General features: G+C 43.9%; 1 protein-coding gene across 8 annotated transcripts in view; it reads right to left on the bottom strand.

Annotated features, from left to right (window-relative positions):
• FAM149A (family with sequence similarity 149 member A) overlaps positions 1-14,686 on the bottom strand; it is a 38,449-nt gene that overhangs the window by 9,600 nt on the left and 14,163 nt on the right. For 5 of the 8 annotated variants that reach the window (XR_004991359.2, XM_045588939.1, XM_036457755.2 and 2 more), the window contains exons 4-7: positions 9,041-9,166; positions 7,989-8,159; positions 6,029-6,237; positions 4,244-4,398 (exon numbers count right to left, since the gene is read on the bottom strand). Coding sequence is in view for 7 of the 8 variants with exons in the window: in XM_045588939.1 (XP_045444895.1) it covers positions 4,244-4,398; positions 6,029-6,237; positions 7,989-8,159; positions 9,041-9,166 (661 nt within the window). In the remaining variant the exon portion in view is untranslated. Of the gene's footprint in view, positions 1-4,243; positions 4,399-6,028; positions 6,238-7,988; positions 8,160-9,040; positions 9,167-10,716; positions 10,860-14,686 lie in introns of all 8 variants that reach the window. The other 3 variants (XM_036457756.2, XM_036457757.2, XM_036457752.2) reach the window with 3 other exon arrangements.

The raw sequence follows: 14,686 nt of genomic DNA on the forward strand, positions 1-14,686 counted from the left end.
GACTGGTCAGCTTGCTTTGCACTCTCCTCCTGTGCCCTGCACAGCACCGCCCTCTGCTTCCAGGTTGCAGCACGAGGCCTGGAAACATCCAAGCACCAGGTCCAAAGGTTTACAAATCCCTGTTCTAACTGCTTCCTGGTTGGTGATCATGGGAAGGCTACTGTGGAGTTTTAATTGCCTGATCTCTCCATTGGGAATAATGACACTTACTTCATATCATTATTATGGGAGTGAAATTAGACAACAGTGGTGAAAGCATGAATGAAGAGCTCAATAATCAATTCTTTATTCCAGTACCTTAATATGTCCAACTAGGATTCAAAATAATAGTTATACCTAAAGGAACAGGATATCGAGATTAGAATTCTATTCCGGGTGAAGAATAGACTTAGCAACCACACTCACATTTTCCTCATGTTGGATAAATGTAAAAAGAAATGTTAGAGGAATAAGTGACGACCTGTTGCAATTATCACTAGAATGCTTTGACTATTTCAAAATAAGTTCTATTAATACTTATCTGTACTTTTACCTGTGTTGTAATGCATTTTCTTTCAGCATTTATCCAAAAAAGAACTTCAAAGTAGATGTAGAAAAGATTTCTTCAAACTATTAAAAACCACGAAATACCTATAAATAACTGCTTAGATATTATCAGGCAAAATAAATAAATTTGAGCAACAGGAGCATTTGCAGAATGTTCCTGTTTCTCAAGTTTATTTCTTCTGCCTAATGTTTAAAGGTTCCACTTTGTTATCAACTCTTTGTTTCTATGTAATCCACGCTGCATAGTTTACTATGCAAAGTGGGAAATGATGTTGAACCAGTCAGAGCAGTTTTAGAGACACAACAAGCTCATAGCAATTCCAACAACAAAAGCAAGTGAACCTTATGGTAAAGCCCACGCACTAAAGAAGAAAGCAATCCTGTTAGATATTCCTGCTTCAAACCGCTACTCACCCAACTGCACGCTCCTTTCAGGCCCTGCTCCTGTGCCAGGCGCATATTTTGCCTCTGCCTTGAGTACCTTCCCTTCCTTTGCAGCTTACCAAGTTTGCCTGTTGTTTAAGACTCAGTTAAGGTCTTACTCTACTTCAAGCATGTCAAACTCAAAGGCTAACACGGGCCAAACAAACAAGGTTTAAGCTTATGTGGGCCGCAAAAAAACAAAAGCTTCAATATTCATAGAAACATAGATTTATTTCAATAGATACATGCTGAATACAAAGGGCTGAAATAAATGAGTCATCGTTAACATAAAATAATAGAACATTTTAATAACAATTCATATTTTTTCTAGAACATTAACTTACCAGACACTGAATAACTGCACAAATGAATATGCATAATGCAAATAAACCTATTTTTCTTGTTCTCCGAAAGCAAAATCTTTCCTGTTGCACACGCCAAACAAGTCAGTGCAAGACTAAAGACATGGCTGCTAAAATATTCGATGCTGAGAGAAATGGTAGGCCTGCCCATAAGGAGCATAATGAAAATGTATGCATCACAATTATAATAATCAGTCATTAGCGAACGTTGTAGTTTATTATTAATGACTAGAGGCCAGTGCATGAAATTTGTGCATGGAGGGTTAGGGGGGTTCCACAGTCCAGCCTGCACCCTCTCCAATCTGGGAGCCCTTGAGGGATGTACGATTGCCCATCTAGGACATCCTAAACCGGCAGTCAGACATCCCTCTCAAAATCCAGAACTGCTGACTCCCAACTGCTTGCTTGCCTGCCTGCCTTCCTGCTTTCCCCTAACTGCTTCTGCCTGCCAGCCTGATCACCCCCTAAACCACTACCCTGCCTGCCTGATTGATGCCTAACTGCTCCCTTGCAGCCTGATTGCCCCTAATTACCCTCCCCTGTAGTCCTGATCACCCATAACTGCCCTTCCCTGCAGGCCTGTTCCTCCCAACTGCCCTCTCCTGCAGGCATGGTACCCCCCAACTCTTCTCCACTGCAGGCCTGGGTTCCCCCCAACTTCCCTTCCCTGCAGGCCCAGTTGCCTGCAACTTCCCTCCTCTGCCAGCCTGGTCACCTCTAAATGCCCTCCTCTGCAGACTTGATAGTCCCCAATTGACCTCCCTTGCAGGCTGGTCCCTCCAAACTGCCCTTCCCTGCTGGCCATCTTGTGGTGGCCATCTTGTGTCCACATGGGGACAGCCATCTTTAACCACATGGGAGCAGCCATCTTGTGTTGGAGTAATGGTCAATTTGCATATTACTTTTTTTATTAGATAGGATAGAGACCTGGTAGACGAGTGAGGTCTGACTGGTTTGCCCTGAAGTGTGTCCCAGATCATGGTGGGGGTTCTCTTAGGGCTTGGGGCAGCCTGGGTGAGGTGCCTGTGGTTGTTTGCAGGCAGGCCACGGCCCTCAGCGACCCAAGTGAAGGCCCTGGTATCTGGAACTTATTTATCTTCTATAATTGAAACTTTGTAGCTTTGAGTGGAGACCAGGTCTGGCCAGAAAGCTTGGCTTCCTCCATCACTGGGGCAATCCAAGCCTCCTGCTTGCTCCAGCTTCATGCCACCACCCTACTTTTGTTGGGTTAATTTGCATACTTGCTCTTGATTGGCTGGTGGGTGTGACTTGCTGGTGTAGCAGAGGTCCAGTCTGTTTGCATACTTCACTTTTATTAGATATGCTTATATATAACAGGATATTGTAAGAATTAAGTTATGAAATTTATATTAAAATTTTCTTAGATAGTGCTATGTTGGCTGGCTCACAAAAATATTAGCGGTGGGCAGCATGTGGCCTGCAGGCTGTGGGTTTGACATGCTTGCTCTACTTTGCGAAGGGTATGCTGTTTTTCCTTTCAACCCTACATCATTTATGAGCTAAAGGACATATAACTATTATAATATAATAAAATATAATATAACATAATATGATATAATGCATATAATTAGCTCCTGGTTACATTAATAAAACACTTACTGAGTGCCTACTCTATGCCACACAATGTCTTATCTCCTTTAATTCTCATAAATCCCATAGATAACAAAACCAGTTTTGAAGGAAAGAGCTGATTCAAGATCACAAAGCTAATAAATCATGATGTCAGGCTCCAAACTTGTAGTTCTATACCCAAAGCTCAACCTCTCATTTACTCTGCTACCTGCAAGATTGCCTCATCTTGTGTGTGTGCCTGTGCGTGAGGCATGGCTGGACTCCCACCAACTAATTATATTTAGCTTGAGACCAGGAACCCTCTCAAACCCCTTTTCTCTGCTCCCCTCTACACAAGATGGCCTGTGCGAAACATACAATCCCAACTCCTTAGTACTCCAGAAGGTCTCCCATGGATAAGCTTCATTTTCCACTAGGTCTTTGAGTAAGAATGGATCTCAACAAAAATTTACTAAGATAGTTAGTTGCTATGTTCTGTGTTAGTGACTATCATATATTTACATGATATTGCCCTCACTACAATCCTTTGGGCAACATATTACTATCCTCATTCTATAGATTAGGAACCTTAAGTTTAGAAAAGTTCAATCAACACATCCAATATGACACCCTCTCCCCGCACATAGGTCTCTTCATTCCAAATGCTCTGGTATTACCACAATGCTTCTGCTGGTCCCAGTATACCATCCTCTAACCCAAAGTCCAATCACTGTTTCCTAAACATGCCCCATCTTACATTCCTCCATGCCTTTGATGGGCCTGAAATGACCCATGCAGACTTCCTACTCCTTTATTCTCCTAAGACACACTGCTTTTGCACATTATCAGCAGAATATATTGCCTCTGACTTGTTTTACACTTTTTGTTTTACTAGGTCAGGGACTATGCTTTCTTCATCTGCATATTTCTTCAAAACACTTAACACAGGTCACTTCACACAAACTCAATAAATGTTGGGATGAACCCAGTGTATACTCACTGACTGGTCCTTTTATCACTTTGATGGGAGGAGATCAGAACATTTGTAACCTGCAAATTGGCTAGAAATATTGGGCCAAACATATTTTCTCTTAAAAAATATGGACACAGTGCTACAGCTCAAAGCTGATGGAAAGTTTCAAATCTGAGTGTCTTCATTCTATTAAAGAATATGGTGATTCTATTAAACTCCATGAAATAAGTATTTTTTTAAATTAGTCTTATTAAAAAACAGACCTGAATAATTTTATAATAAAGTTTAATAGAATAGTAATCTTATCAAACTAAAGCCAAAGCTATAAAAACTGAAGGAAAGAGAGAGACTAGGGGGAAAGCATTACCTGGGGGGGATTAAGATGAGAAGCCAGGGAGATGCTTTGAGTTTCAGAACTTCTGGACGGGGGAACACTCATTAGACCAGTGTTAATATGGGAAATGAGAACCTGCGGAGATTTAGCCTCAGCAACTTTCAATTTTTCTTTCTGTTTTCTTCTTCCTATGTCAACAGAAAATACAATATTATTAATAATGTTATCTAAAATTCACTGCTTAAAGAAAATATTTGTTCTTGAGTTACCATGAGTTTGCTATAGTCGTGGACTTTACTATAGAGAGCAGAGACCCCATGGAGCAATTGGCTGACATGATACTTCTCCACACATACATAATGAATGCCTATCATTTCACAATTAGGCAAAAAAGTAGAGATTATATACTGAAGCAAGAAAAATTCTCAGAATTTTATAATATTGGAACTAATCCCTTTAGTTAGAAAAATATTTAAATTAGCATGATTATTATTCTACTGTGCAAATTGATCACATAGCACCATCCACCACTAACATTTCTATGACCTGAGGCCTGGTGCACAAAATTCTTGTATGGTGTGGCGTGGGGTCCCTCAGCCTGGCCTGCACCATCTCACAATCCAGGATCCCTTGGGGGATGTTGACCGCCGGTTTAGGCCCAATCCCTGCGGGCCTAAACCGGCAGTCAGACGTCCCTCTCACAATCTGGCATCACTGGTATCTAACCACTCACCTGCCTACCTGCCTGATATCCCTAACCACTCTGTCTGTCTGCTGAATTGCCCCTAACTGCACTGCCTGACTGATCGCCCCTAACCACCTCCGCCTTGGCCCTTGCCACAGTGGCTTAGTCCAGAAGGACATCAGGAATGACATCCAGAAGGCAGTTCGGCTATCTGGTCTATTTAGCATTTTATGCTTATATTATTATAGATTTACTTCTGCTCAGTTTCAAGTAGTTTAGAAAACATTTTATAAAGTCAAATAAAATGACTATTAAATGATCTATATTTACATTTTATTGATACTTTCTAAATAACATCAGAAACAATAAAAAGGCAATATCCCATTATTAGTTAGGTAAGGTTTTTGTTTGATTTTCTTTTTTTACCATAATACATTTTTAAATATATGACCTCTAGTTTCTTTCTTGTGTATTTCTGTGGGTTTTCCCCCAGAGTACATGTACTAGTATATCATTTTTACAACTCAAAAATGATAATGTCCCTTTTGAAGTGATTAAAGGTCCCTTGTGAATGAAGGCAATAAATGCCCGTCCCTCTCACCCCAATCATGCCCTATGTATGGCCAGGCTGAGGTGGGGCACAGTGCTGACAAACAAGGCCTCTTTTTCTTTATTTTTTTCCCTTAAATATATTTTTATTGATTTCAAAGAAGAATGGAAAGGGAGAGAGAGATAGAAACATCAATGATGGAAAAAAATCATTAATCAGCTGCCTCCTGAGGATTAAGCCTGCAACCCAGGCATGAGCCCTTGACCCAAATCAACCCTTCAGCTGGCAGTCTGATGCTCTATCCACTGAGCCAAACCATCTAGGGCACATGTGTCAAACACAAGGCCCGCGGGCCAAATCCGTCCCGCCAGGCCTTGCAATGTGGCCCGCACCGAGCTGTCATCACTGCACTCCGCTGCGTTTCCATCACAATGACAGTTTATGACTGTTCAGTAAACCATTCGGCCCGCGATTTAGGCTGGATTTTAGATTTTGGCCCCTTCTCTGATTGAGTTCGACACCCCTAATCTAGGGCAAGGTCTTTTTTTTTCTTTTCATTAGGTCAAGTTCACCAAATAAGTACCTGTGAGTGTAACTTCCCAGGTTTTTCTAATCAGCTCTTCCAGTATTTCTACCACATTTGTCCAGATATGATCGAACACTTCTGCAGCCACAGCATCTCTGATACAGTCATGAGGGGAAATGGGAGGAAGTCCGTGCTTGCTCTGCATCCCACAGTGGTGAGCTGATTTCTGTTCCAGGTGTTCATCGTCACTAAGGACAAAATCCATTCTTATTACTAAAAGAATCAAGGAGTTAAAGGTAAATAATGCTATCTATCTACCTAACATGCATTCATCAATGTATATTATACATATACTAGTGGCCCAGTGCACGAAATTTGTATATGGAGGGGGTGTTCCCTCAGCCAAGCCTGCACCCTCTCCAATCCGGGGATCCTTGGGGGATGTCTTTCTGCCAGTTTAGTGTCTAAACCTGCAGTCAGACATCCCTTCACAATCTGGGACCACTGGCTCCTAACTGTTCACCTGCTTGCCTGCTTGATCACCCCAACCACTCTGCCTGCTTGCCGGATCACCTCTAACTGCCACTGCCTGCCTGATCACCCCTAAATGATCAGCCCTCCCCTGCCAGCCTGATATTGCCCCCAACTGCTCTCCCCTGCAGGCCTGGTTGCCCCCTCCCCTGCAGGCCTGATCTCGCCCCCAAAGGCCCTCCTCTGCTTGCCTGATCTTATCCCTGTCTTCCCCTGCTGGTCTCATCTTGTCTCCAACTGCCCTCCCCTGCCAGCCTGATCTCACCCCCAATGGCCCTTTTCTGCCAGACTGATCTTACCCCCAACTTCCCTCCTCTGCAGGCCTGATCTCACCCCCAACTTTCTTCCTCTGCTGGTCAATTTGTTTCTGATTGGTTGATTTCTATGCCAGTCAATGTCAAAAGTTCCACCTCCTAGGCAGCCATTGGCTCCTCACACTTCACCCAGATTTGGTTGTGATTGGTCAGTTTCTATGCCAGTCAGCATCTCTGGGCTTATCAACAGAGCCAGATCAGAAAGGCAGGGCTATGCCGCAGCCCCGGTGGAGACCTGGCGAGAAATGGAGTCATGGCTGCTGGCCAGATTGGGAGAGAAAGAGAGAGGCAAATGCTGATGAAAAGCTGCCACAGAGGCAACAGATCAGTCCCTGCTTCTCTCTTCAGGCATCTTTCTGACCCTGATTCACAGCCCCCTCAGAAGTCAGTGCTGGGGGACCGCGGCGCCTGCCTCAGAAACAGTCAGCGCTGGGTTGCCATGAACCTCGGTCATTACTGATCATTATGACTTAGGGTTTTTATATATTAGGATAAATAAACATCACATTCGTTTTTTAAACAGTGCATATTTTTTAAATGTTCCAATTTTCCATCACAAGGCAAATTTTTACTGTGTAATATGTGTAGCTTTTGTTTAGGAACCAAATATGCATTTACTGCTGAAACTGGACTGTCCCCTTTACCCTCTGTGAAGCCAGGTTAGGAACCAGGAGCTCCTGGGCACCAAGTCATGTTCACCATTGTGCTAAACACAACTCTTGTTTTCTAGCTGTAGTATATTGTCAAAAACAGCCTGGCTGACATGGCTCAGTGGTTGAGCACCTACTTGTGAACCTGGAGGTCATGGTTCCATTCCCAGTCAGGGCACATGCCTGGGTTGCGGGCTCGATCCCCAGTGTGAGGTGTGCAGGAAGCAGCCGATCAATGATTCTCTCCTATCATTGCTGTTTCTCTCTCTCTCTCTCCCTCTCCCCACTTCTCTGAAATCAATAAAAATATATTTTAAAAAAAAAAAGAAAAGAAAGGGAACCAGTTTTCTAGCATAGTCATTTCCTGCCAGGAACCTGAAAGCTTTTAAGAGCACAATACTCTCCAAAGAATGGAAAATCTTTTGGAAAGTGAAATATATACTAAATGAGCACGTAATCAAACTAAATAACAAATTAATATTATTAAACCATTTAGTCAGTGCCAAATAAAATTCCACTCACTCTTCTATTCTGTCGAAAGCGAAATATTCTTCTATTTTTCCATCCACATCATAGACCTCTTCCTGCAGGGATGAACATGCCGCTAGGTCGGCCCCCTCTGTGAAGTCGGGACCTGGCAGGGCCTGGGCTGCAAGTGCTGCTGGGAGTATTTGAGAGCCAGAGATACACAACCTATGGGGAAAGCAGATTCTCCATGGGAGTTTGTAGAACGTCAAGAATACAATGGGTGCATGATTGTGGTAGGTATTTAAATTATCCAGAAAGCACAGAGTCCCAAATTTAAAAGTCACTAAATACTACATTTAACAAAAGTCATATCCTGAGAAGCAGCATTTTTAACACGGGCATCATTAAACATCTTAAGGGCTTCTTGGAAGACTACATTATTCTATGAATTTGCATTCTCTTTGCCACAATGGAAGGATGTCAGGGCACCGTTCCAAGGATGTGTGACTGGCATGGAGGCATTCATTGAAATCTGTTAGTGAGCAAAACAAACAAAAAAATGGCTGGAGCTATAGTCCTGCTGCTGCTACTGCCCTGGGGCTTAGGATCAAGTAGTTTTGGTTTTGTTTCTAGCTCACCTTTCAGAGATTCTTTGAAACAAAGGTTGAAAAGCTAACTCCCTTGCCCAGCCAGTGTTGCTCAGTGGTTGAGCATCGACCTATGAACTAAGAGGTCACAGTTCAATTCCTGATTATGGCACATGCCCAAGTTGTGGCTCAGTCTCCAGTGTGGGGTGTGCAGGAAGCAGCTGATCAATGACTCTCTCGTCATTGATGGTTCTATCTCTCTCCCTCCTTCTCCATTCCTCTCTGAAATCAATAAAAATATATTTTACCTCCCTTGACATCAATAGCACACACACACACACAAACTGTCATCATCTGGATTCAGAAGCATCTTATAAAAATAATGTTCTGTACCTGCCCTTCAGAGAAATATAAACTTGCAAAGTGGTGGAGCCGAGGCTCATGACTGAAATAGACATGAAGAAGTATAACTAAAATGCCACTAAAACTGCCTTTTGGAAGCAGCTTGTAGGAACTTACTGCCTGCTGCTGCTGCCGCATTGATGGGCCTCCAGGGAGGACTCATGACTCGCAGAGCGAGGCTCGCCGCCCTGGAAGTGGCGGACACCTTCATCGGTCGGCAGGATGACCTGTCTTCCTAACACTCTGCAGGGTTTAAACAAAGAGAGAACCATTAATATCTTTATGGGAAAGCTAAAATGTTTTACAATTGAAAAGCCATATAAAATACTATTGTGAAGGAACGTGTATCAAGCAATAAGGAGCATATGGTACGTGGGAAGTATCCTGGATCACCAATTGCCACAGGGTTTAAGGGAAAGGCCAGACTGTTCTTGCCTGGGTAGACTTGAGGCCGAGTTCTCATGTGTCTAAGCCACTGATTCCACTTGTCTGATTGTGTAGGCAGACAGAATGATAAAGTCACCTAGAGATAAAGTCTATCAGATCCTTACCTACGGCACTGGCTTTCAGCCGTTTTCCTCTCATGGCACACGTAAACTAATTACTAAAATTCTGCAGCACATCAAAAAAATATGTATATTTTTTGCCACATGAATTTTTAAAACATGTCATATCTGCCTGTTTAGCCAGAGGACACTGACTTCTTTTCCCTTAGATTGTCAAATAAAAGAATGACAAATGATTCAAAATTACACTTATTTTTATTGTCGTATCAGCAAAAAATATATGCTTGGTGTGCCACCGAATTTTAGTGATTAGTTTATGTGTGCCATGAGAGGGAGAAGTTTGAAAACACTGATCACGGGTCATGCAAGCACACAGAAGTTCTCTATAAATGCTAACTAAATCTATATAATGAATAGAAATCTATTAATATGTAGACTTGGCTTGTATTCCTTTCAATTTCTTCTTCTGTCCTCCCCTCCTTCATGTTTCATCCTCACTCTGTGAGTTAACAGAGACAGGAGCAGCTCTGAGTTCCTGGCACATTGGTATGCTCCCCAGGCCTAGAGAAGTCAGCACCCACAGTAACAGCTAAGCGACCTACTGCATCCTCTGAGGCGGAGGCTTACAGAGGACTAAAAAGAAAAGATAAAAACCTACCTAGTCAAGAATTTTTTAAAGGGACCTGGTAGGTGTCACCAGAAGATCTGCTGATATCTGCATGAATATTGTCATTGACCTCCCCAGGCACAATGCAGAGGGCCTTCGGAGAGCCTATATGGATTGCTCCTAAGCAGTTTGGCTGAGTTATTGAAAGAAGAAAAAACTTCCCTTTATATCCAATCTACAGTCTCCATCTTTGATAGAAAAACAACAAGCGACCCTTCCTACACCAGGAATCTTGGTGCAGTGGTAAGGTTCATCTAGCTAGTCATTCAGCAAATAATTACTCTGTCCCTCCTCCACCCCTGAGCGGTGCCGAGGACACACATGTAACGCTCACATCCTCGTGGACATGGAGGGAAAGGGAGACCACCATCTTGCATGTGTTCTGAGCATGAGCTACCTGTGCTTCTCAGAAATTAACGTGAACTTGAGTATAGGGATATCTCAGTAGTCGGCCAGCCGTCATCATCAGGAGATGCAATATCTCAGTAAAGGACAGGTGTTCTGGATACATATTTCGACCAGGTAAGTGTTTCAGTCAAAATGTGCTCATTGTGTTAAACAAGGCCGGAGTGGGCAGTTCCAAAACCCATGGTGGTGAATTACTATGAATGACCCCCTACCTCAGGTGGATGGATCGTCTCGCCCACTCGCTGCACTCAGCCATGAGGTTCTGGGTCTGTGCGCTCACTTTCCCTTCGAATAACATTTCCTCGACCTCCCAGAATAACTGCTGCACCTTCTGTGCACTGGCTTTGTCAAACTCCTGAAACAGAAATGCACATTTGGTTACAAGACTGAAAGTTGTCGACATAACGGCTTCATAATCCATGATGCTAACGTGTTTAAAGCACCCATTGTGACAAGATAGAAATAAGTAGATTTTGTGGTCAGACACACCAGAGCTGCAATTTTTACTCTTCTGATGAATTGAATTTCCACTCTGGTCCACAGTTTTTGTAACTATTAAATAGAGGTCATCTACTACATGAGTTATGAGACATATTTGAGATCTTACATAGATATAGTGATAGGTATAGGTATACGGAATGACACAGATCTTAATATACTTCACACACACACACACACACACACACACACACATATATATATATATATATATATATATATATATATATATATATATATATATATATAATTAGAGGCCCAGTGCATGAATTCGTGCACCAGTGGGGTCCCTCAGCCTGGCCTGTACCCTCTCACAATCTGGGACCCCTTGGGGGATATTGGACTGCCTGTGGGGGTTGGGCAGAAACTGGCAGTCTGACATCCCCTTAGGGATGTAGTGGTGCACCTAGTGGCAGGCAGCGGGGAAGGAGCCCAAGCCCACTGCTCCCACTCATCCTGGTCCCCTACATCTGCTGCCGCCTCCACTAGGTAGGGCTGTGGCGGAGGTGGGAGAGGCTTGAGCTGCTGCAGCTGCACTCACCAGCCATGAGTCAGGTGTCTGGCGCCTGTCAGCTGAGTGGTGCTCCTGCTGTGAAGTGCACTGACCACCAGAGGGTAGCTCCTGCATTGAGCATCTGCCTTCTGGTGGTCAGTGCGCATAATAGCAACCAATCAAATGGTTGACTAGTCAAACGATTGACCGGTCCCTTAGGGTTTTATATATATATAGATGCACACACACACACACACACACACACACATGTATAAATATGCAGACATATGTCTCTCATATGGTTGGGTGAGACCTCATCTAAGCACATCTACAAAGTTCAAACTATTTCTTGCTCTGATGATACCATTGGAAAAGGAAAACGGCTTTTATAGAAAGGGCCATTCAGATTCTTTCAATCAATGAAAAAAAAATAAATCTTGAGGCATGATTATTAGAGTGAGGCCAGAGTATTAATTTTTCCTGCCGGACCTAAAGAATTTCTTGGACTGTGGCAACAGTGAAATGTGGGTAAGAAAACCTTTCAGCCTTTCTATGTGTTCTCGGCGATTGGGAGGCAACACTCCTACAGCCCTCAGGTCAAGGAGGGGAATGTGAACATTACCAGAATTAGGAGCACTACACTGAGCAGGCAGCCTCCAGAGCAAAAGCCTGGTTATCTCTTCTTCCAGGAATGTGCGAACCTGAAATCTAATCCACAACTCAGAGCAACAAAATGCATATTCAGTCTGACATACCCTATCCAAATGGTATACTCAGGTTGATTTTCATAGAAAGCTAGACAATATTTTCTGTGTTACTTCTTCCCTCCAGTTGATAATACACTAGATCCCCAGGTTGCAAGGGAGTTGAATTCTCTTTTAAAATGCAAATAAGGAGAAACTCAATAATAACATATGCCTCTTAGGAGGGAATTGCCTGGGTGTGGCCTGGGAGAAGGCTTACTTTCCATTTTCTCTTGATTGCATTTGGCTGCTTTTGCAAATATTCTCCATCAAGAAGTAAATAAAAGTGTTTAAAAGCAACTGTAGGTTTTAGAGTGATGTGCATCCTATCTAATAAAGAGGAAATCTGCTAATATAGCCTCAAAGATGGCAATGCCCACAGCCAAGAAGGAGGGAATATGCTAATTGACTGCCTCACCCTCAGAGATGGCTGTGCCCACATCCATAAGATGGTGCTGCCCGGTCTCCTCAGCTCTGCCAGGGTGGCAGGTGGGCAGCATAGCTGGGCTTGCCCCCATAAGTCCCCACACACCTGCCTCTGGAGTCTCCCAGTCCCCTCAGCCCCCCAGCTGCCCAGGGCTGGCCTGAGGCACAAGCAAGCCTCGGATGGCAGCTGTCCAGCTGCTTAGGGCCACCGAGGTTCAGGTAACCAGGGCCAGCCAAGGCTTGTGCTGCCAGCAGTGGCAGCAGCAGAGGTGTAAAGGGGGCATCGCCTTTCCCAGATGGCTGGGTTGCCTCCTGCCCCAAGGGCTCCCAGAATGTGAGAGCAGGTAGGCCGGGCTGAGGGACCTGTCCTCCAGTGCATGAATTTTCATGCACCGGGCCTCTAGTTCTATGAATGAAAGCCATAAGAGTCTCCCTGGATAATGACATGAAAACCCAGAATTTGGTCAGTGGGAAGCCAGGACTCTCAGCCTACTTCCCACCTGTACGCTATGAGCAGAGTGCGAGTGGGGGTGGCAGGGAGTGGGCGTGAGGTGGGGCTGCTTATCAGAAGTGAGAGTCACCCCTTTGAAGAGGTCCTGAGTGACTCAGAGCTGACTCCCTCCCAGCGTCCCCTCCCACATTTTGAAGTTGCAGGTGTAAGATGGTAGGAGGCAGAGGGGCAAGTGGAGAACTGCTTTTAAAGAGAGCAAAGGAAAACACAACACAAGGAAGCGCAGGAGCTAGAACAGCCATGGCTGCAGTAGAGGCTCCCAGTCACCAGGCCTTCACAAAAGGCCGGGCCCCAGGATGCTCAGGGGCACCTGAGGGGCGACGGGGGCAGGAGGCTGTGCAATTGGCAGAGCACCCCACAGAGCTGCAGACCGAAAGCCAACCTGGCTCCACACCCCACTCCGGAAAATGACAAAGATGAGGTCAAAGTTAACAGTTTCCACAAGGGTCAGAAGGTGAAAGTAAAACATCTGCTTAGAAAACCTTTAACCATGGCAATTTGTTAGTTTTTACTTCACCCAAATTTTTTTCTTGAGTTCCCACTGTCAGCGTCTGTCCTAAATTTCCCACCATAGATCTCAATATAAGAAATTAAATGTAACACACCCAGAAGGTGGGGAAGGAAGTAGGAAAAAACAAAACTATTAATAGCTAAGACTTTGAGTTATGGGAATATAAGTGATTTTTGTTTTTCCTTATATGTTCTTTATTTTTAAGATTTTATGTGTGACATAGAAATGATTTTATATGTATGGCTATGTATGTGCATAATAAGTAAAGCTTTTAAAATTGGTAAAAAGATATTTTTAAAAACAAGAAAGCAGCCCTAGCCAGTTTGGCTCACTGGATAGAGCATTGGCCTGCAGCCTTCATCCTGGGTTCAATTCCAGTCAAAGGTACATGCCCGGGTTGCAAGCTAGATCCCTAGTGGGGGAAGGGAGCGTGGTGCAAGAGGCAGCTAATCAATGATTCTCTCTCATCACTGATGTTTCTATTTCTCTCTCCCTTCTCTTCCTCTCTGAAATCAATAAAAACATATTTTTTAAAAATAACAAGAAGAAGAAAGCAGCACTGTCTGGTGTGGCTCAGTCGGATGAGTGTCATCCTATGCACTGGTTCAATTCCCTGTCAGGACACATGCCCTAGTTGCAGGCTCCATCCCCAGGAGGGGGTGTGCAGGAGGTAGACAATCAATGGTTCTTCTCTCTCACAGATGTTTTTCTCTCTCTCTCCCTCTCTCAATTCATTAAAAATAGAGAGAGAGAGAGAGAGAGAGAGAGAGAGAGAGAGAGAGAGAGAGAGAGAGAGAGAGAGAGAGAGAGAGAGAGAGAGAGCCCTAGTTGGTTTTGCTCAGTAGATGGAGCATCGGCCTTTGGACTGAAGGGTCCCTGGGTTTGATTTCTGTGAAGGGCACATACCTAGCTTGCACCCCAGTAGGGGGCGTGCAAGAGGCAGCTGATTAATGATTGTCTCTCATCATTGATGTTTCTATCTCCCTCTCCCTTCCTCTCT

Source organism: Pipistrellus kuhlii, unplaced genomic scaffold (assembly GCF_014108245.1).
Source record: "Pipistrellus kuhlii isolate mPipKuh1 unplaced genomic scaffold, mPipKuh1.p scaffold_m20_p_3, whole genome shotgun sequence".
Lineage (NCBI taxonomy): Eukaryota > Metazoa > Chordata > Mammalia > Chiroptera > Vespertilionidae > Pipistrellus > Pipistrellus kuhlii.